General features: G+C 42.6%; 1 protein-coding gene across 6 annotated transcripts in view; it reads left to right on the top strand.

The window, feature by feature from the left end:
- Nucleotides 1-22,176, top strand: part of GHR (growth hormone receptor) — a 421,312-nt gene that overhangs the window by 377,919 nt on the left and 21,217 nt on the right. For all 6 annotated transcript variants that reach the window (XM_073680288.1, XM_073680286.1, XM_073680287.1 and 3 more), the window contains 6 exons: nt 1,057-1,180; nt 1,297-1,454; nt 4,056-4,231; nt 4,893-5,052; nt 7,243-7,320; nt 8,834-8,957. In XM_073680288.1, the coding sequence (XP_073536389.1) occupies nt 1,057-1,180; nt 1,297-1,454; nt 4,056-4,231; nt 4,893-5,052; nt 7,243-7,320; nt 8,834-8,957 (820 nt within the window). The remainder of the gene's footprint in view (nt 1-1,056; nt 1,181-1,296; nt 1,455-4,055; nt 4,232-4,892; nt 5,053-7,242; nt 7,321-8,833; nt 8,958-22,176) is intronic.

A 22,176-nucleotide genomic window follows, 5' to 3' on the forward strand; every position in this document is an offset into this window, starting at 1 on the left:
ATGAAAGGGTTATTCCCGACATTGAAAGTTATTCCCAACCTTAAGAGGTGATGATTTTCTGATTTGTGGGGGCCACCTGCTGAAACTGTGACCAATCTTGAGAATGGAAAGTCGCCATTTGAATGGAGCAACAACCACATTATTTTTTTAATGGAACGGCCAAAGATAGCTGGGTACAGCACTCACATTTTTCTGGCAGAGAAAAGGTGTCATTCATGAGTGGCCGCCATGGCAGAGCCCAGTTCTTGGGATTCGTGGAGGTTCTAGCAGTCAACACCCACTGATCAGAAAGTTATCACCAGTTCCGTGGATAGGTGATAACTTTCAGTGTTGGGAGTATCCTTGTAGGATCTAGGCCATCTGAGGCACTGTCTTCAGCGCAGGTAGCTGATTATTTGCAGGGGATGATAGAGATTGCATACGCCAAGGCCATTTTGGGTTGAGAAATTGCCGATTAAAATCCAGCTTTAAAGAGAACACATCAGCAGGATTTTGCTATGTAATCTGAAAGTAGCATTATGTAGGGGCAGAGATCCTGATTCCAGTAATGTATCACTTTCTAGGCTGTGTTTTACTGTTTCAATAAAATCAGTGTTTTATTAGTAGGAGATAATCACAACAGGACTAGGTGTATCATGCTTCCTAGTCCTTCTGCTCTGTACAACCCTGCCCTCCCCACTGTACAATGTACAAAGTGAGCTGCCAGTCAGTGGTGTGGGCGGGGTTATACACAGCTCAGCATTCTGAGCACTGCTGGATCTACAGCAGAGAAAACTGTGATTCTATCACAACTTCTACACCCGGTAAACTAAGTGATACATCGCTGGAATCGGGTTCTCTGTCTCTACATCATGCCACTGTTAGATTGCTTTAATTTTCAATGCTTTCAATTCATATTACCCTATTTTTTTTATCTCTGATGCCCTTATGTGCTGAACCAATAGAATATATTTTTTTGTAACCAGAAGAAACTGTTGTAGAAAGAAGAAAGCTCCATGTGGCTATTAAGTTTGAGCTACATTTGCTTATTTTTTTCCTTATTTTTTTCTGTTTTAGTTCCATCAGGATGGTCAGAAGGGATAAGGTGCCGCTCGTCGCAGATGGAGACGTTCACTTGCTCCTGGAATCATGGAGATTTCAATAATGGCACCCAACATATAAAGCTGCAGTATAGGACAAGGTATTGGGATTTCTTGTGTTTTATGTATTATTTCACATTATATTGTCGCCTGCTGTAAAATAGACCTGGGAGCTGTAATAGCAGCCAGAGGTGTGATAATATTTTCTCTTCCTAAGTGATATGAATTGGAGGGACTGTCCCGACAGCACTTCTGGAGGCGAATACAGCTGCTTCTTCAGTAAGGAACACGCGTCTGTACAGTCTGAATACTTTGTACGCCTTCGTAGTGAAAATGCAACGTCTCATGTATACTACTTCACAATCAATGGGATTGGTAAGTGCTTACTACTTGTAATGCTTGTTGTGAGGGGAAATTGCTCACTTAAGATCATTGGGGGTCCAACTGCTGAAACTCCCACTGTATACAGGAACTTGGGACTTGTGTCACCAAATTTAATTAAGTAGTGGTCACGTATGTGCTCTGCTACTCCATTTACCTTCCAGATCGCTGGGGGTCCAACTGTTGGGACCGACCCTTCTGATCCTGCCAGATTGAAGCCGAGGTCGAGCATGAGCACCACTGCTCAATTTTTTTCTTATTTATTTATTTTACTCACTTATATAGCGCCATTAATTCTCTGGCACTTTACATACATTATTATCGCTGTCCCCATTGGGACTCACAATCTACATTCTCTATCAGTATGTCTTTGGAGTGTGGGAGGAAACTGGAGAACCTGGAAGAAACCCACACAAACACGGGGAGAACATACAACTCCTTGCAGATTTTGTGCTTGGTGGTATTTGACCCCAGGACACCAGCGCTGCAAGGCTGCAGTGCTAACCACTGAGCCGACGTGCTGCCTTCCCTTGAGACTGTCAGCGACAGCTGAGCACAGCACACTAGTTCTGACAGTCCCACAAAAATTGAATAGAATAGACGTGTGCATGCTCAACCTCGGCTCCTCGTAGATGGGGCTCTTCAGAACCCCGTTCTCGGGATCAGAAGGACCCCAAAGCGATCAGGAAGTTATCCCGTATCTGATGGATAAGTGATAGATTCTAAACTTGGCACAAACCCCCTAAAGGAGTAGACCCTTAGCACTGGAGTTTTTGGTTCAAAACTGACCAAGGACTATAACCGCATGGAGTTTGTATGTTTTCTCTGTGTTCACAGGATTTTCTTCCGAGTATTCCTAGCATGCACCAAAAACATACAAGATGCAAAATATAGATTGTGTCTCCCACTAGGGACTGGGACTTTGTGAGTGATAGTCTCTGTACAACCCTGCGGAATATGTTGAAAATATATAGGCAAAATGAGTGAAGAAGTAAATAAGTATCAGACATTTTTACCCAAAGGATATGTAATGTCTGATATGTGGGGAGTCCAACAATTTACAGTATAATACAAGTGGATGGGGTTTTTCAAAATCAGCCGCGAGCTCTAACTGTTGCTGATTTTCATTTTCCAAAGTTTGCTATGTCAGAAAAGGTTACGGGTTGAAAAATATCTGCCAAATTGGCCTTAAAGAGAATCTGTCAGCAGGTTTTTACTACCTCATCTGAGAGCAGCAGGATGTATAGAAATAGACCCTGATTCCAGCGATGTGTCACTTAGGCTACTAGGTGCAGCCGTTGTGATTCAATCAGACCTTTTAAATATTGCAGAGCTCAGAAAGCTGCCCCCACCCCAACCACAGCTTTCTGTGTACATTGTATATTGACAGTATACTGCTAATCAGTAGTGGGGGCAGGATGGACAAGGATGCATGAGGGCAGCTAGTCTGGCAGTGATAATCTGCTGCTAATAAAACACTCATTGTATGGAAAAACAGCACAGCCTAATAAGTGACACATTGCTGGAATCAGTGTCTCAGCCCCTACCTGATGCTGACCTCAGGAGCAAAACCTTGCTGACAGATTCCCTTTACCCTGAGGTTACTACATCTAGCAAATTCTTTAATTCTTTAATCACCAAATTCTCAATACTGCATCCCCAGCAATGTTTCACCTTTCCATATTTTCCCAAGGATATTCTGAATACATTGCTTACCATTCATTGTGTGTTTTAAGATTTAGAATCAATGACCGGTTCGCTTTTTTTTATGATATCTCTTCTGAAAAGCTTTGGAAGTAATTTCAAAGTTATTTCAAACAACTTATAAGTAATTCCCTAAACATGCTTTTCACTTTGCAATTATCCTCTTTTGGCCGGAGCTAAGGTGATCATAGTGATCGTCTACATTCGGGGACAAGTCTTTAATTTCTCTGCAGCGCCACCACAGGGGAAGTGAAGCATTACACAAGAAAAGTTTTGTATAGCAGTTCTTCCCTCTGGCTGATAGATAAAGGTCCAGAATGGAGGAACTAGAATTAACTCAGGAATTTAACCAGTTAACCCATTAAAAATGACATTAGTAACTACTTTGGATAGTGGCAATTATCACATCTGCATGAATTCATTCACCTCCACCCAAGGTCTACAAGACGACGCTGAACATTGCAGAAATTGGAGCAGTAGATGTGATAAGGACATAGCAATAGTGTAACTATACTAATTATAAATGGAATTATAATTAGCGGAGGGGTTATGTATCAGGATGGCAGAGAGAACTACTGAGGATATGCAGCACGCGTTATCCAAGGATTAGGATTTCCGTAAACCACAAGTGTCTTTGATACAAAAACTCAGTGGGTGTTATAAAAACAAGTCACTTATGTTCTTTTTCAGTTTGGTCTGGAAATTTTCTAAAACTGAAGAACAGTGTGTTCTTACATTGTGTTGAATAAGTAAAATACAGCGTTCGTACCCCATGCCATTCTACAAAGGCGCAAGCTGGCTAGGAGAGTCCATTATTGCAATCCTCTTAAAAATGTCTTCTGCGCTTCTATACAGTTCTGATTTTCCATACCCGGGTTTTGTATTTTTTAGTGGAACCAGATCCCCCGGTGTCTCTGAGCTGGTCTCTTCAGAACATCGGCGGGAGCGGGAATAATTCACTGCTGGACATCCACGTAACATGGGAGCCTCCGCCTTCATCCGCTGTGATGTTATTCCTGGAATACGAGGTGCAAATGAAAGAGGCAACGGAACAGAAGTGGAACTCGGTAAGGGATGAAATGTCATTGTACGGGAGAAAAGTTTCCTGTTTTATGTATTCAAAAGGGAATAGTCCCAAAAATACAGATAAAGTAACATTATTATTATTATTACATCCAGCATGATGCCTCTTATTAATAGCATAGCCCCTCAGCACTATACTGGTCCCCATAACTGGAGGTTGCAGCAAATCTGCAACGTGTGAACTTACCCATAACCTCTATGCCCCAAGACTTTGGTCCAAGGTTTGTTCTCCAAGTTTATTTCCTGGATAAACGATCATGGAGGATCAGAGATGCGATTGTGTTACCAGAGTAAGAAGTTTCCTGGTAAAGATTTGTCGTTGAGCTGGTTGGTCGTGGTACGGAGTTAGCGTCGTAGTGTTGCAAATGGTGTTATTCGTGATGCATAGACTTTAAATTCTATCGACCTTTCCCCTTTAGTTGTACCCAATTTGCGTTGAAAATTCTATTGTCTGTCCTTTGAAAAACATGAAAAATACAAGTTCTGAGCAGCTAGTGGCCGGTGTGGGCACCACATCTCTGACAGCGCACAACGGCAGGGGGTGTCCTGTGCAGACATCGCCATGCTGCCTATATGCTTGAATGTAAAACGATAAGCCAACGGCCTTGACTGCTATTTTTCTATCAATGTGATTGTTTCTTGCAGTACAATGTAGTGACCACCACCTATTTACCAGTCTATGGTCTAAAGGCTGAAAAAGAGTATTTGCTACGAGTCCGGTGCAGACTACATGGGAATGAGAAGTTTGGGGACTTCAGCGAGGAGCTTGTGATCCCAGTGTTTGTGTCAGCTCTAGAATCGAAGGGTGAGTGATAAGTAGAAATCTTGTTGCAGTGCATGAAGCTATAAAATAATCTCTTTTTATATTATGCCGTAGTTTTGGGTGATAGCCATTTTTGGGACAGAAAACTAACAATATGGTGACAATTATGGCGCCCAACAGGGGTTGTCGTCATGATATCCGGCACCTGAATTTACTGTTCCTCGTGGGAACTGTCATAGTGAAGGTGTAGACTTGCTTTCCTGCCGTACGTGCCTAATATAATCGAAATAGGATGTGAACAGGGACTAAGCGGAAAGTCCAATAAAGCTTTTAAACTAGTAGCTCTTGGTAACACGCCTTAATTATCTTGGATTTCATGAGTCCATGGTAAGTGGTGTCAGAGTTGCTTAGCAGCCATTGATCTTTTCCCCATAAGCCCAATGAGCTGTCATCTATCTAATGCCTATGATCATCTTGACACACGGTTGATTATCTTCCTTTTTATGTGTCTGCCGGAGAAAATAGCTGTTTTTTTTTCTGAAAATCACACTGCTATTAGGGTGGAATGTGAAGTGAAAAAAATCACTGATAAATTTTAAGACTCCCTTAAAATGTGCATAGCTGTACTGTATTGAAAGGTTCCAGGTTTGTTGCAGCTTTTTATATCCTTTTTTTATTTTGATTGATTTCTCTTTTTTTTTAAAGATTTATGTTTGCTGTCGAAAAGTGAAATTTGTTTAGTTAAGGGCCACTTTTACATACATTATTTTTTAGCACTTGAAAAGGTTTGTGAGAAAAAGCACAAGGGTTTTTCTAAGCGTTTTCATTGGCTCGTTTTTTAGTGACATTTAAAACATATTTCTTTTGTGCTATTTTTCTGTCCTGTCGACCAGAAAAAAATACCATACCCATGGCATGCTGCTTAAAAAAATAATTATGCCCCCAAATAATAGCTGTGTATATAAAATTCAAAATAATTTTCTATAGACTTTAAAGAAGACCTCTCACCAGATTGGACATGTTAAACTAGCCACATCATGTAATAGTGGCTGCAGAGCTGAGTGAAACATAGTTTTTATTTTATTTTTTAATTTCTTCTTTTCATTGCGGAGATATTAGCTTGAAAAATTTAGATTATAATTTATGATAAGTCTGAGGGTGCTGAACTACACCCTTGGGGGTGTACTTCTCTCCTTATATAAGGTTGACCAATCATAAGCAGGAGGCATCATGCAGTGGAAGAAAAGAACACTCGCTTACAAGTTTAGAAAAACTTGCTTTCTCCCGTGAGATGTGACGACAGACAGCCCTGTTCACTGCAGCTTCTGTATGGATCACAGCAGAGCTGAGTATGATTACAACATCTATTGCCGCTGCAGCTCTCCTCTCTCAGTGCTGTCAGCACTGTTTTACTCCCCCTTCCCCCACACTGACTGCTGTGAGATGAAAGCTGAAAGTGTTTGTAATCACAGTCAGTTCTGCTGTTCTATATACAGTAGGTGCAGAAATCAAAGCTGAGGGCAGAGCTGTCTATTGTTACATGGCTGACAAAGGAGAAAGCTTGTTCTTCTGACCTTTTTGGGGGTGTGTTCTTTTTTTCCCCTGCATTATGTCTCCTTTTTGTGACTGGGCAACATCTTGCAGGGGAAAAAGAACACGCCTTCTAGAGACAAATTTCTGGCAACGTCCCCTTGAACTTATCAGAAATGATAAGATAAATTTTACAGGCTAATATCTCCACGACAGACAGGAGAAATTAAAGAATAAAAACTATGTTTTACTCAGCTCTGCAGCCACTAGTTCATGATGCGGCTAGTTTAACATGCTCAAACTGGTGGAAGATCCTTTTTGAGTAAAAAAAATGCTGAAAAAACAGTACACAAAACTGGAAAGTTTTTGACAGAGTGATATAGTTCATAGCAGCAGGAGACGACTAATCTTGTAGAAGGCAGTGACCTCCTGAGTATTTGGACATTGCTATATGAATTAAGAGCTATAATGTGATAAGGGGTGGACAAGTTAAATATGCCTCAGAATAAAAGCAAAATAGTTGGACAAAGTTACAGACACTATGGAAGGGTATGTTGATTTTGTTGGAGCCAGTGACCTGTCTGCTGTGATTATGCATGTCAGCAGTGAGCCACCTTTAAAGAGGAAATAAGTACTGAAATATGAAAAAGATATTTAGATGAAAGAACTCGATAGTGTTAACAATATTTCCTTTTTTTGCAGCGCACACCACCTCCATCCCCAGAATCTCATCTGCTGTCAACAACAGAGGGCCTGTACAGAAGGACGTGAAAAAAACATGTAATATTTCTTGGATAGCAGTAAAAATACTCAATATTTGCAGTTTTACGTGTTAGAATAGGGTGGTAATAACTACGTGAAAAAATGTTCCCATTGAAGTTTATTGGGAACCGGCTGATTGCTGGTATTTTTTTTTTTAACTATATCCACACATACCAGTATTTACAAGAAAAAAAAATTTGGAGCATTGAAGCCCTATCCCAGGAGTTCCCATGAATGCATCCAAAATAGCCACACGCCTGTCCTTATTGCAGTATGTTACTCTGCTCTGTCCTGGCAACATTGTGGCTGTTAGCACGTATGTTATTTCACTGGTTGTCCCTGTTGATAGCTACACTTTTAGGCCGCATTTTATAAGAGGGGCGTTCCCAATATCTACAGGATAGGGGATAACTTGCTGATCCTGAGAATTAATTTCTGGAGTGTCAAGAATAGGGCTCTGTAGAGCCCGTGTTACGATATTGGTGTAGTACTGCTGGAAACCAGTAGCCGAAGGAGCAGGAACCTCAAGCGGTTAAAGATGTACTTGGACATAACAAAGGAGTTGTAGGGAACAATCCGTAGATGAATGAGAACAGTCTGGGAAAGAATGTTCAGGAGCTGAGAATGAAACTAAGCTAAGAGCGTATACACCATACTCAAACAATGAGTGAGAGATCCATGTGGCTTTAAGTAGGCCCAAACAGGAAACCAGATGGATTTCAAGGTTCAGAATCTGCCATCTTAGTAAAGGGCAATGGCAGAACACAACAGCAGTCTCCAGTGGGAAGGAGAGGGATTGCAGCATAATTATTAAGGTGAACATTAGCAGCCACTAGTGGTCAAACTGTAGAAGGACAACAGGAATTCTGACAGCCCGGTTTTAAATGGAGCAGAGGTGTGAATGTGTGGACTCTGCTGTATTCATTGTCTATGGAGCTGACAAAGAAAGCCAAGTAAGGGGCTCTGCTATATCTGGCAGTGAATAGAGCAGAGGTCGAGCATGTTCACTTAAGCTCCATTTAAGACTGATACAGCCCCATTCTCAGGATCGCTGGGAGTCCCAGCCCTTGAAGCCCCTATGATCAAGATATCCCCTAGCCTTTCGATAGGGTATTACTTGCCGTTTTGGGAAAATCTCCTTAAGCAATCCATGCATAACAGGTGCACTCCCAACTGACATAAGATCAATAAGGTCTGATAGATAATTTGTAGATCACCGGTATGGTTTGCTCTAAAGTCAATTCAAAGTTGTCTTCTGCTGGACAATGTGTCAATGCCCGGATCTCCTAGAGAATTCTCAGAAACCATAGTGGGCCAGTCTGACCGTGCATGGCTAGATGATTCATATAAAGCTGGTGTATCGCAAGCATGCCCCATCGTCTTTTGGTTTCACCCTCTAATTTGGAGATTGAGTTTGTTAAGTAGCTCCAGTCCACAAGGCGACCACATTATGATATTGAAAATAAATTAAATCTTTATTTCCGTTTTACTAGTTTTTATATTGTTTGTCCTTTTTTTTTTTTTTTTATAGATCAGTCTGGATGGCCTGCTATCACGCTGTGCCGCTCGCCACAGCAGGAGACATTCACATGTCACTGGACTTATGGAAATTTCTATAACTTATCTGGCTCGCTAAAACTGCAGTATAAGAAACCGTACGCTGCTTTTAACTATTTAAGGGGGATTTTTTATCAGTTTTTAGATATTTAAAATTTTGCATACAAAGGGCACCTTTGGGTTAATTTTACTTAAACAATCCTATCTAGAATAAATGAAGTATAGATGCCAATAAAAAACTAATATTTATTTCAATTCATTAAAACAATGAGTGTTTAAAAAACAGTAATAAAAGGAGAGGTAAATAGAAGGATCACACAGTCAGACAGTTGAGAATATCACAAGGAGTATCAGCAAGGATAATGAACAAGTATCAGCATAGGCAATGACTATAATAAGGCACAACGGTATGAGAGGCCTGTCAAATAAATCAGCAAAGTCTATGAAGTGACGTATGCAGAAAAAATAATAATGGTAAGGCAGAATCTAGTGATATCAGGATATAGGGTCAAACAAGTGCTGTAAAGTAAGCTCAACAGTCAAGAATGTAAACAATCAGCAAGAGCCTATAAAGTGTCCATGCAATAAGTAAAGACAACACAAAGTCCATAGATGACAAACAGAGACTCATAAGATAAAAGATGAAAAAAGTGCTATATATAGCAAAATACTGAGTAAGATGTAAATCTCAAATATGTTAATACTTCCACAGAGGCCCGAAAAGACCAGGAGTTATGTCAGAAAAACATATAAACAGTATAGAGAAGATGCTGAATAAGAATAATAAAGACTAGTGTCAAAACAATAATAAAGTTTCAGCATAAAAAATCAATAAAAATAGTACATGAGAAGTCATAACACCACAGGTGTGAGAGGAATGGAAGAGGGAGGCAATACAACCTGGTGACTGTGAGGATGAGGACAACCCCAACGCTCGTTTCGCGTTCCGCTTCTTCGGGGGGAAGGGTGATACTGCGGTATTGCATTTAATATGCTTTTCCACGATTTTTGGATTATAGTGTAATTTTACTTAAAGAAGTGCTCCCATCAAAATTTGTATCCTTTTAATATATTGCAGTCATCTTATTATACAGCACTGTGTACTTACAATTGCTCATTTTGCCTTTCTACCCAGATAATTCTTCTCTCTTCTCTACTCTTTGTAGAAACAAGAAGTCTCTTTTCCCTGCATTTATCATTCCCCTCTTCAAGTCCCGACCCAGTTATTCCCACCGCCCCCTGCCAGGGACTTTTGCAGTAACTTATGACTTATATAGGTAAAATTGACCTCCTGTTTCTACATAGAGCCTAGAAGTATTCAGCTAGTCAGGTTTTAACCCCTTAAAAGCCCAAGATGTACTAATACGTACCTGCGCCCTGGGCTTTAAGAGCCAGGTACTTATTAGTACGCCCTGTTGATTTTGCCCATACCCAGTGCTATGTGCTGGGAGCGGTCCCGCACCTCTCCCGGCACATTAACCCCCGCAATGCTGCAATCGAAGTCGATCGCAGCATTGCGGGGGCAAGAGGAGGTGATCGCGATACTCACCTCTCCTGCCGGCGCCCAACGCTGTCTGCCGCGGCTTCCTGGATGTTGTCATGACGACCTGATGTCGTCATGACAACATCCGGGTCACCAGACAGCAGGAAGATACTTTTGGTCATGCGCAGTGCATAACCAAAGTATCTTCTGCATCTGCAGAGCTGACAGCCTGTATAGCAAAGGGATGGTGCTCCATCTCTATGCTATACAGGCGATCAGAGTAAAAAAAAAGTGAAAGTCCCATAGTGGGACAAAGTATAAAAGTAAAAAAAAAGTGTTAAAAAATGAAAAAAAAAATGTAAAAAAATATTGTAAAAATACAAAAAAAATAATCCACCAAAAATATAATGTACCCATCAATAAATATTATTATGAAAAAAACAAAACAATAAAAGTACACATATTTGGTATTGCCGCGTCCGGAACGACCTGACCATAAAACTGTCCCACTAGTTAACCCCTTTAGTGAACACGGTAAAAAAAAAAAAAAAAATGAAGCAAAAAACAATGCGTTATCATCATATCTCCAAACAAAAAATGGAATAACACACGATCAAAAAGACAAATATAAATAAAAATGGTACCGCTGAAAACGTCATCTTGTCACGCAAAAAACAAGCTGCCATACAGCTCCATCAGCCGAAAAATAAAAAGTTATAGCTCTCAGAATAAAGCGATGCAAAAAAATATTTTTTTCTAGAAAATAGCTTTTATTGTGTAAAAGCACCAAAACGTAGAAAAACGATATAAATGTGGTACCGCTGTAAACATACTGACCCGAAGAATAAAGCTACTTTATCAATTTTACCACATGCGGAACAGCATAAAAAAATGTAAAAGAAAAAATCCTGAATTGTTGGTTTTTGTTTATTCTGCCTCCCAAAAATCGGAATAGAAAGCGATCAAAAAATGTCATGTGCCTGAAAATGGCACCAATAAAAACGTCAACTCATCCCACAAAAAACAAGCTGTCACATGACTCTGTCGGCCAAAATATGGAAAAATTATAGCTCTCAAAATATGGTGATGTAAAAACTAGATTTTACAAAAAAAAGCATCTTTTAGTGTGTGACAGTTGTCAATCATAAAAACCTGATATGATTCTGGTATCGCTGTAATCGCACCGACCCAAAGAATAAAGTCGTCTAATCACTTATACCGTACGAGGAACGGCATAAAAAATAAACTCTAGGGTTAGGGTTGGGGTTCGGTTTAGGGTTGGGGTTGTATTAGGGTTGGGGTTAGGGTTGGGATTTTTTTCAAAAGTAAAAAAAAAAGATGACGATATGGCGACTAGTGTTGAGCGCAAATGCTCGCTACTTGAGTTTGCATCGGGTGCTCGGGTATGCACTGAGTATCGCGGGTGCTTGAGTGACATGCTCGAGTCTCCGCCCCATATGCTTCACGGCCAAAAAAACCTCACGGGGATTGCCTGCCATGCACGAGCGATCCCCACATGGTTTTTTTGGGTGTCTAATAACCGTGACACATGCGGGCGGGGACTTGAGCATGTCACTCGAGCACGCGCGATACATGGTGCATACCCGAGTACCCGATGCAAACTCAAGTAGCGAGCACTTGCGCTCAAGACTAATGACAACTTATTCAATATGATGACCTAATGTTATCAAATTCTGTGTCATACCTCTGGGTTCAAAATGTTCACTTTACCCCTTGATAAAATCCTTGAGGGGTGTAGTTTCCAAAATGGGGTCACTTGTGGGGGGTTTCCACTATTTAGGCACATCAGGGGCTCTCCAAACGTGACATGGCATCCGCTCTCAATTTCAGCCAATTTTGTGTTCAAAAAGTCACACAGTGCTCCTTCCCTTCTGAACTCTGCCGTGCGCCCAAACACTGTATTTTCCCCACATATGGGGTATTGGCGTAATCAGGAGAAATTGCACAAAAGTTTTTGGGGTCCATTTTCTCCTGTTACCCTTGTGAAAATAAAAAAATTGGGGCTAAAACATCATTTTTGTGGAAAAAGTTTGATTTTTTTATTTTCACGGCTCCATGTTATAAACTTCTGTAAATCCAAAGGCGGTGAAGGTAGAGATATACGTCCGCGCCGTTGAAAAATCCTCATATCAGGAACATATAATAAGATCCTTGTTTATTGGTAAATGCCTACGCGTTTCTGGGTGTTCCACACCCCTTCATCAGGGCACCAACAGATATATCTGTTGGTGCCCCGATGAAGGGGTGTGGAACACCCAGAAACGCGTAGGCATTTACCAATAAACAAGGATCTTATTATATGTTCCTGATTTGAGGATTTTTCAACGGCGCGGACGTATATCTCTACCTTCACCGCCTTTGGATTTATTCTGGTCCTGTGGGACACCTATTGGAGATCCGCTGCAGCTGCATTTTATATGTTATGGTAGTTGTGTCCTCACACAACCCAACCAGGTGAGAACCACCATTTTACTATTATTCCCTATGTCTACAGGTGTAACCCTATTGGGCTTTGCGCTCTCTCTCTCTTTGTATATAAACTTCTGTAAAGCACTTGGGGGTTCAGGGAGCTCACCACACATCTAGATAAGTTTCCTGAGGGGTCTAGTTTCCAAAATGGTGTCACTTGTGGGGGTTTTCCACTGTTTAGGTACATCAGGGGCACATCTGCTAATTATTCAAGCAAATTTTACATTCAAAAAGTCAAATGGTGCTCCTTCCCTTCCGAGCCCTGCCGTATGCCCAAGCAGTGACTTTCCCCCCACATATGGGGTATCTGCTTACTCAGGAGAGATTGCACAACAAGTTGCATGGTGCAATTTCTCCTGTTACCCTTATGAAAATGCAAAACTGGAAACTGGGGGCTCAAAAACATTTTTGTGGGAAAAATGTGAAAATTTTATTTTTATGGCTCAATGTTCTAAACTTCTGTGAAGCATCTGGGGGTTCAAGGTACTCACCACACATCTAGATAAGTTCCCTGAGGGGTCTAATTTCCAAAATGGTGTCACTTGTGGGGGGTTTCCTCTGTTTAGGCACATCAGGGGCTCTCCAAACGCAACATGGCGTTCGCTAATTATTCAAGCAAATTTTACATTTAAAAAGTCAAATGGCGCTCCTTTCCTACCGAACCCTGCCATGCGCCCAAACATTGTTTTTTCCCCACATATGGGGTATCTGCGTGCTCAGGGGAAATTGTACAACCAATTTTTGGGTCCATTTTTTCCTGTTACCCCTGCAAAAATAAAAAAAATTGGGTCTAAAGTAACATTTTTGTGAAAAAAGTTAAATGATATTTTTTTTCTTCCACATTCAAAAAAATCCTGTGAAGCACCTGAATGGTTAATAAACTTCTTGAATGTGGTTTTGAGCATTTTGAGGGGTGTAGTTTTTAGAATGGTGTCACTTTTGGGTATTTTCTGTCATAAAGACCTCTCAAAGTGACTTCAAATGTATTGTGGTCTCTAAAAAAATGGTTTTGTAATTTTTGTTGGAAAAATGAGACATCGCTGGTCAACTTTTAACCCTTATAGCTCCCTAATGAAAAAAAATTTGGTTCCAAAATTATGCTGATGTAACGTAGACATGTGGGAAATTAACTATTTTGTGTGACATATCTCTCTGATTTAAGGGCATAAAAATTAAAATTTTGAAAATTGCAAAATTTTCACCAAATTTCCGTTTTTTTCACAAATAAACGCAAGTGATATTGAAGAAATGTTACCACAATCATGAAGTACAATATGTCACGAAAAAATAACCTCAGAATCAGGGGGATCCGTTGAAGTGTTCCAGAGTAATTACCTCATAAAGTGACAGTGGTCAGAATTGTAAAAATTGGCCGGGTCATTAACGTGCAAACCACCTTGAGGGGTAAAGGGGTTAATCACGTGATGTTATAGTCTTAACGGAAAAGTTAACTGGGTAGTAAGGGAAAATGAGCAATTGTAAGTGCAGAGTGCTATATAATATGATGACTGCAATATATTAAAAGGATAAAATTTTTGATGGGAGTGCTTCTTTAAATGCATGCATTTTTGGCTAAAAATAATTTTCATGCAAAATTTTTAACTGGTTCACTTCTGCAGCCTTTGTGTATCACAATGCATAGCAAAATGAGTTAAAATAGATTCCTTCAGTGACCTCATTTAACTGCAGTTTTATCCGGCTTCCTTTGAACCCTTCTACGATGATATTTGATTACAACCTTTGATTTGGCCATAAATCAACTAAAAAGGTCATTCAGGAGAAGTGATATAATGGATACAAACCCTAACATCAGATGACCTCACTGATGGATTGAAACGTTAAGGCTATGTGCCCACGTTGCATTTATGAAGCAGAAAATTTCTGCTGCATAAATGCAAGTCCTCTCCCGGAAAAACGCATGCGGAATTCCGCACGCGTTTATCGCGCATTTTTCGCGCGTTTATCACGCGTTTTCCACATGCGGAATTGCCTTGCGTTTTTTATGCATTGGACTAAGGCAATTCCGCTTGCGGAAACGCAAAATTAAATGACATGCTGCGGATTTTTGAACGCGGCATAAACGCTGCGGAAAAATCCGCAGCATGTGCATAGAACTTGCGGAATCCCATTGGGGACCATGGGGTGCGGATATACATGCGTTTTTCAAGCGTTTACGCTGCGGAAATTCCGCAGCATATACGCTTGAAAAATGCTACGTGGGCACACAAAAAAAAAGAATTTAAAATAAAAAATAAAGATTATACTTACCTTCTGATGGCCCCCGGTGTTTTCTCCGCTCCGTCTGGTGTGTTGTATGGTGTACCATAGTACCTGTAAAAAAAAAGAATTTAAAATAAAAAATAAAGATTATACTTACCTTCTGATGACCCCCGGTGTTTTCTCCGCTGCGTCCGGTCTGTTGTATGAGTCGCGGTGGTGTGAAAGGACCTGCGATTACATCATTGAGTCATGTGACAGGTCACGCGACCGCCGACGCCAGCGGTCGCATGACGTGTCACATGACTCAATGACATCATCGCAGGTCCTTTCACACCACTGCGACTCATACAACAGACCGGACGCAGCGGAGAAAACACCGGGGGTCATCAGAAGGTAAGTATAATCTTTATTTTTTATTTTAAATTCTTTTTTTTTACAGGTACTATGGTACCCGGGTCTGGAGGAGAGTCTCCTCTTCTCCAGACCCGGGTACCATCCGCACATAGAATCGCATATTATCCGTATGTGCAAATGTGCTGACACGGATAATATGCTTTTCAATGCAAGTCAATGGCGGCAATTACGCTGCGTGTCCGCAAAATTAATGGACATGCTGCGGATTTTTCCGCAATGATAATCCGCAGCTGAAATTTCCGCAGCATGTGCACAGCACATGCGGATTATCATTGGGGACCATGGGGCATGTATTACCAAGCGTTTTTTAAGCATTTTCGCTGCGGAAATTCCACGGCAAAAACGCTTGAAAACGCATAGTGGGCACGCAGCCGAAAGCTGTAAAAGCAAAACGATCTCAACATTTTTCTTTCAATGAAACACAAGTGCAAAAAATTATTATTTTTTTATTCAAAAATGCTTGCGATTAGGTAAAAAACTGCTGTCGAAGATGTAGATATATCTTTACACCACTAATTTATGATGGAATTGAAGATAAAGCTATTTAATTTTGTAATTATATCATTGAAATCAGTGAAGCTATTATGGAGATCCACATTCTGCCTATAACATAAAAGGCACAGGTTGTCATAAAATAGTTTGTGCCAGTTAAGGGCAGCTCTGAAATTTATCTTAAAAAATAAAAGTTTGTATAATGATTCTAAAAAATAAAGCTACTTACCATTAATAGAGCTACAAATTGCCCACACTTTCAAGTAAAAACATCTAAACAAGAATTCTTTTAAAGGGAATCAGTCACCATATTTAAGCTATCTAACCTATTAATATGGGAATAATCCTATATAGGGCTAACTAAGGGCAGTACATATATAAGGATCTCTACATGAGTTAAATAAATGTACCTATATATGAAATAAGGATAAGCAGGTTCAAGAGTAAGTTGCTTTGATCAGATATTGCGGTGCCACGACCCCAACGCGCGTTTCAGCTGGCGTGATTTTTTCTGGTAGTTGCGCACAGGAAATCACTGTGAGCGGAAGTTACTGTGACTCTCCGGCGCCTGCGCAGAACAAAATTGAAGCCAGTGCTCATAGAAGGAACAGTGAGGGGGAAGGAGGACAGTCAGAATGTGCAGGCGTGGGATTTCGGCATCACAGAGACACAGTGACGATGTGGGAGGAGAAAGATAGGATAATGAAGAGAGGAGGAAGCGTTATCTTCCGGGCAATGTCCGCCCCTTAGTCTAGAAGAACTCATTTACATGAAGTGATAAAAGATGATTTTTACAGAACAAGGCATCTGATATGAGGCATACAGGGATGACTAGTTTCGGCAATCTATAACCTGTATGCTCATGTTAATAGGTCAGATCGCTTTAATGTGGAGACAGATTCCCTTTAAATTCGCATAAAAGAAGCAAAAACATACAAGGGTTGAAAGAACTTGGGCAGTAAGACATGAAGGGAATCTGTTCACAGGTTTTTGTAATCTGACAGCACCATTAAGTAGGGGGCAGAAACCCTGATTCCAGCTATATATAATTTAGTTTACTGGGTGCAGCCGTTATGATGGAGTCACAGTTTTCTCTGCCACAGATCCATCAGAGCTCAGTTGTTGACCTGTGTATAACCACACTCACACCACAGCTTTCTGTGTACATTGCATAGAGCTGCTACTCAGTGTTGAGTGCAAGGTTGGACTAGGAGACAAAGGCCAGTTGTCCTGTAGTGATTATCTCCTGCTGATAAAACCCTGATTGTATCGAAACAGCAAAACACAGCCCAGTAAGTGATACATTGCTGTAATCAGGGTAAAAAGGGATTTTCCAATACTCGTCTATCGATGACCAATCCTTGGAGCAGATCATCACTACGATATAGTGGGGTCCGACACCCCGCACCCAAAAGAGTCAGCTATTTTTACTTCTGGTGGCAGCCAAATTTCACCAGTGTACGAAGCAGAGCACCGAAGAATTGTGCACTGTGTAGTGACCTCTGCTGGATGCTGCAGATCAGCCCCAGCAGATTTGCAGTACATGTCAGGAGTAAACAGTGCACGCAGCTGCAGTGATCTTCTTTGTGTATTCTTTTAATCTGGACGCTGCCGGAGGTGAAAACATCTGATCCATGCAGGTGTCAGATCCCCACCAATCTTACATTCATGATGTTTCCTATGGATAAGTCATCGATGTCATCCTAGTGGAAAACTCCTTTAACAACTTGGCTTTTCCAGTCTCCTTGATAAAGGTGTGTGTCCATGTTCCGCCTGCCCTAGATAGCATTGATTGGACCGTTTCAGACTGTGTCGAGACCCACCCCTAACTGGTAACGCCCAGATCTCAATGTATGCATACATTTCCAGGAGGAATTACAGAGCAGTGCTCCAGATTTTTTTTATTTCATGGGGCATTTACTATAACGGACAGGTTATGACTAGTGTTGAGCATTCCGATACTGAAATATCGGGTATCGGCCGATATTCACTGTATCGGAATTCCGATACTTAATTCCGATACTTTTATAATATCGAATACCGGAATCGGAAGTTCCCATAATGCCTGCGCTCTGCAGTGTCTCTGAAGGATGACAAGCTGGATGGCAGCGCTCAGCTGCGATCCAGCTTGTCATCAGAATGCCATCCCAGCGTGGGAGAATTCTCCTGATTGTTTAAAAGCCGGCGCGCGGTAAAAAGCCGCCGGCTTTTAAACAATCACGCAGCCCCATACTGCTTCCCCGCAGCCTCCCACCCCGATCCTCCGCTCCCCTCGCCACCTCCCATCCCGATCGTAAATTAGGACCGGGCGGGGAGCGCAGCACCAAGGAGCGAAGGACCCGGGCGGGGAAGCCGGCAGTGAAAAGACTTCACCGCCGGCTTTCCCGTTCTGTGCTGCGCTTTCCCGCCGGTTATTTCAAATGAACAGCTGAGGTATCAGGTGATGCCGATCAGCTGTTCATTTGAAGTAGCCGCGGTGCCCTCAGAGGGTTCATGTGAGTTCATGCTTGACTGCATGAACTCACATCAACTTTCCCACGGCCGCACAGGTCAGCCTCACCTCCCGGACCCGTCATGATTAGTGTGTGCGGGGTGTGTGTGTGTGCGGGTGTGTGTGCGGGGTGTGTGTGTGCGGGTGTGTGTGCGGGTGTGTGTGCGGGCAGACATAGGCCGATGTGACACTACTACTCCCATCGGCCTATGTCTGTCCCCCGTCCACTCCTGCCAGCAGGATCAGCTCGATGGGAGCAGTAGTTCCCATCAGCCTGATCCTGCTATTTAAATTGCCCTACTGTGTCCCCAATAAATGTTAAATACATGTCATTGGTGGCCAGTGGTTACCTAAAAGAAATTAGTTCATACATTACCTGTCCCCGTCGATCGCCACCTAAAATAAAGTAAAAAATAAAAAACTACACCTATACTCACCTAGACACCTAATTCCCCGAAGCCATCGATCTCCTGTAATAAAATATAAAATAATAAACCACAACCTTATCCTTACCCCTCCGTAGCAGTCCACGAGTGTCCCACGAAGATCTCCAGTTCAGAGCAGCCACATAGAATGTGACCGCTCTGAACCGCTGCCGCCGCTAGAATGACGGGGCCGTAAGGGTTCACCGGAGTTCAGGCAGCGCTGCTCCGGTTAGCTCCTTTACGGCACTGCTGTATCGTGAGAAATTCCCACGGTACAGCACTGCCGTAAAGGAGGTCTCCGGAGCTGCGCTGCCTGAATGCACTCCGGTGACCTCAGTCAGTGGCTCCCGCTGCCGGGAGCGGACGTGTTCCCGGCAGCGTGAGCTTACAGCAGCCATGCACAGCTGTCACCATCTCCAGATGTGACAGCTGTGCATGGGAGATCAGCGCAGGAACGTGGACAGGTAACTATTTTTTTTTTAGTAAACTAAGAATTAAATAAAATGGTGTTTTATTTCAAATAAATTATTTTTTTCTGGGTGTAGTGTGTTTTTTCTTTTTAACACTTTGTAGGTTAGTAATGGGGGTGTCATATAGACGGCCATCATTACTAACCTGGGCTTCATGGCAGCTGGCGCTGACATGAACCCCACCACTATTACCCCCTGCCACCGCACCAGGGCAGCGTGGAAGAGCGAGGCTAAGTGCCAGAATTGGCGCATCCTATGGATGCGCCATTTCTGGGGCGGCTGACGGCTGGTGTTTCTAGCCTGGGAGGGGGCCAATATTCATGGCACCCTTCCTGAGCTATTAATATCAGCCCCCAGCTGTCTGCCTAGCCTTTGCTAGCTATTAAAATAGAGGGGACCCCACGTCATTTTTTTTTGGGGGGTCCCCCATTTTAATAGCTAGTAAAGGCTAGGTATTCAGCTGGGGGCTGATATTAGTAGCCTGGGAAGCTCCGTGGGTTTTACCCCCTTCCCAGGCTTCAAACATCTGCCCCAGCCGTCTGCTTAACCTCCGCTAGAGACTAAAATTATGGGGGATCCCACGCCATTTTTTTTTTAAATAAATCCTTTATTTTAACACTAAATGACATTTGAGGACTTAATAAAGATGCAGTCCCTAAATTATTATTTATTTTTTAATAAATTTTTCCCAAAACTTTTGACGTGGGCTTCGCCATATTTTTGTATGCCAGCCAGGTACAGCATCCAGCTTCTATGAACGCGCCATTTTCCGGGGCGGCCGCGGACTGCAATTTTCAGCGGGGGGGGGGGGGGGGGCAAAAAGCTTGGGCCTCCCTGCGCTGCAGATTCCATCCCCCAGCTGCCTAGTTGTACCTGGCTGGACACAAAAATAGGGAGAAGCTCCACGTTTTTTTTTTTTTAATTATTTCATGAAATTCATGGAATAATTAAGAAAAAAAGGGCTTCCCTATATTGTTGTGTCCGGCTAGGTACAAATAGGCAGCTGGTGGTTGGGGGCAGCCCGTTCCTGCCTGCTGTACCTGGCTGGACACAAATATAGTGTGAAGCCCCACGTCAATTTTTTTTTAATTATTTCAGGAAATTCATGAAATAATTAAAAAAAAATTATGTGGGGCTTCGCCCTATAATTGTGTCCAGCCAGGTACAGCAGGCAGGAACGGGCTGCCCCCAACCACCAGCTGCCTATTTGTACCTAGCCGGACACAACAATATAGGGAAGCCCTTTTTTTCTTAATTATTCCATGAATTTCATGAAATAATTAAAAAAAAAAATGCGTGGCGCTTCGCCCTATTTTTGTGTCCAGCCAGGTACAACTAGGCAGCTGGGGGCTGGAATCTGCAGCGCAGGGAGACCCAAGCTTTCTGGGTCCCACCCGCTGCAAATTGCAGTCCGCAGCCGCCCCGGAAAATGGCGCGTTCATAGAAGCGCCATCTTCTGGCGCTGTACCCAACTCATCCAGGGCCCTGGTGCGGTGGCTCACTGGGTAATAAAGGGGTTAAGGCCAGCTTGGCATTATCAGCTGGCCCTAAGCCCGAAATTCATGGGGTCACGCCAATATTAGACATGACCGCCATGAATTTCTAGTAAAGTATTTAAAAAAAACACAAACACCCAGAAAAAAGTCCTTTAATTGAAATAAAGACACAATTCTTTATTGTTCTAAATTAAACCATACTTACCGCCACACCCATTCCAGCTGAAGCCAACGATCTCCTGCAATAAAAGTAAAATAATAAAGCAACCTCATCCTTACCTTTCCATGGTTCCCAGGACAGCTTCAGCTCTGCTACATCGAGATGACAGGCTGGACCGCAGCAGAACGCTGCCATCCAGCCTGTCATCCCGCAGACACTGAGAAGAGCAGGCATGCTTGCGCTCCTCAGTGTCTTTCTGTGACGTCATCCAGATGAGCCGAGGTCATGTCCAATGAACTCAGCTCACCTCATGCACGTCACTGACAGCGTGGGAAAATTCTCCTGCACTCAGCGCTTCAGCGTGAGAATTCTCCCACGCTGTCAGTGACGTGCATGAGGTGCGCCGAGTTCATGGGACATGACCTCACCTCATGCACGTCACTGACAGCGTGGGAAAATTCTCACGCTGAAGCGCTGAGTGCAGGAGAATTCTCCCACGCTGTCAGTGACGTACATGAGGTGAGCCGAGTTCATTGTCGGCTCATCTGGATGCCGTCACAGCCAGACACTGAGGAGTGGAAGTATGCCTTCGCTTCTCAGTGTCTGCGGGATGACAGGCTGGATGGCAGCGTTCTGCTGCGGTCCAGCCTGTCATCTCGATGTAGCAGAGCTGGAGCCGTCGTGGGAGCCATGGAAAGGTAAGGATGAGGTTGCTTTATTATTTTTCTTTTATTGCAGGAGATCGTTGGCTTCAGCTGGAATGGGCGTGATGGTAAGTATGGTTTAATTTAGAACAATAAAGAATTGTGTGTTTATTTCAATTAAAGGACTTTTTTCTGGGTGTTTGTGTTTTTTTTAAATACTTTACTAGAAATTCATGGTGGTCATGTCTAATATTGGCGTGACCCCATGAATTTCGGGCTTAGGGCCAGCTGATAATGCCAAGCTGGCCTTAACCCCTTTATTACCCAGTGAGCCACCGCATCAGGGCCCTGGATGAGTTGGGTACAGCGCCAGAAGATGGCGCTTCTATGAACGCGCCATTTTCCGGGGCGGCTGCGGACTGCAATTTGCAGCGGGTGGGGCCCAGAAAGCTTGGGCCTCCCTGCGCTGCAGATTCCAGCCCCCAGCTGCCTAGTTGTACCTGGCTGGACACAAAAATAGGGCGAAGCTCCA

Source organism: Phyllobates terribilis, unplaced genomic scaffold (assembly GCF_046119375.1).
Source record: "Phyllobates terribilis strain yellow unplaced genomic scaffold, ASM4611937v1 Scaffold_1__5_contigs__length_1240528914, whole genome shotgun sequence".
In the NCBI taxonomy this organism is placed as follows: Eukaryota; Metazoa; Chordata; class Amphibia; order Anura; family Dendrobatidae; genus Phyllobates; species Phyllobates terribilis.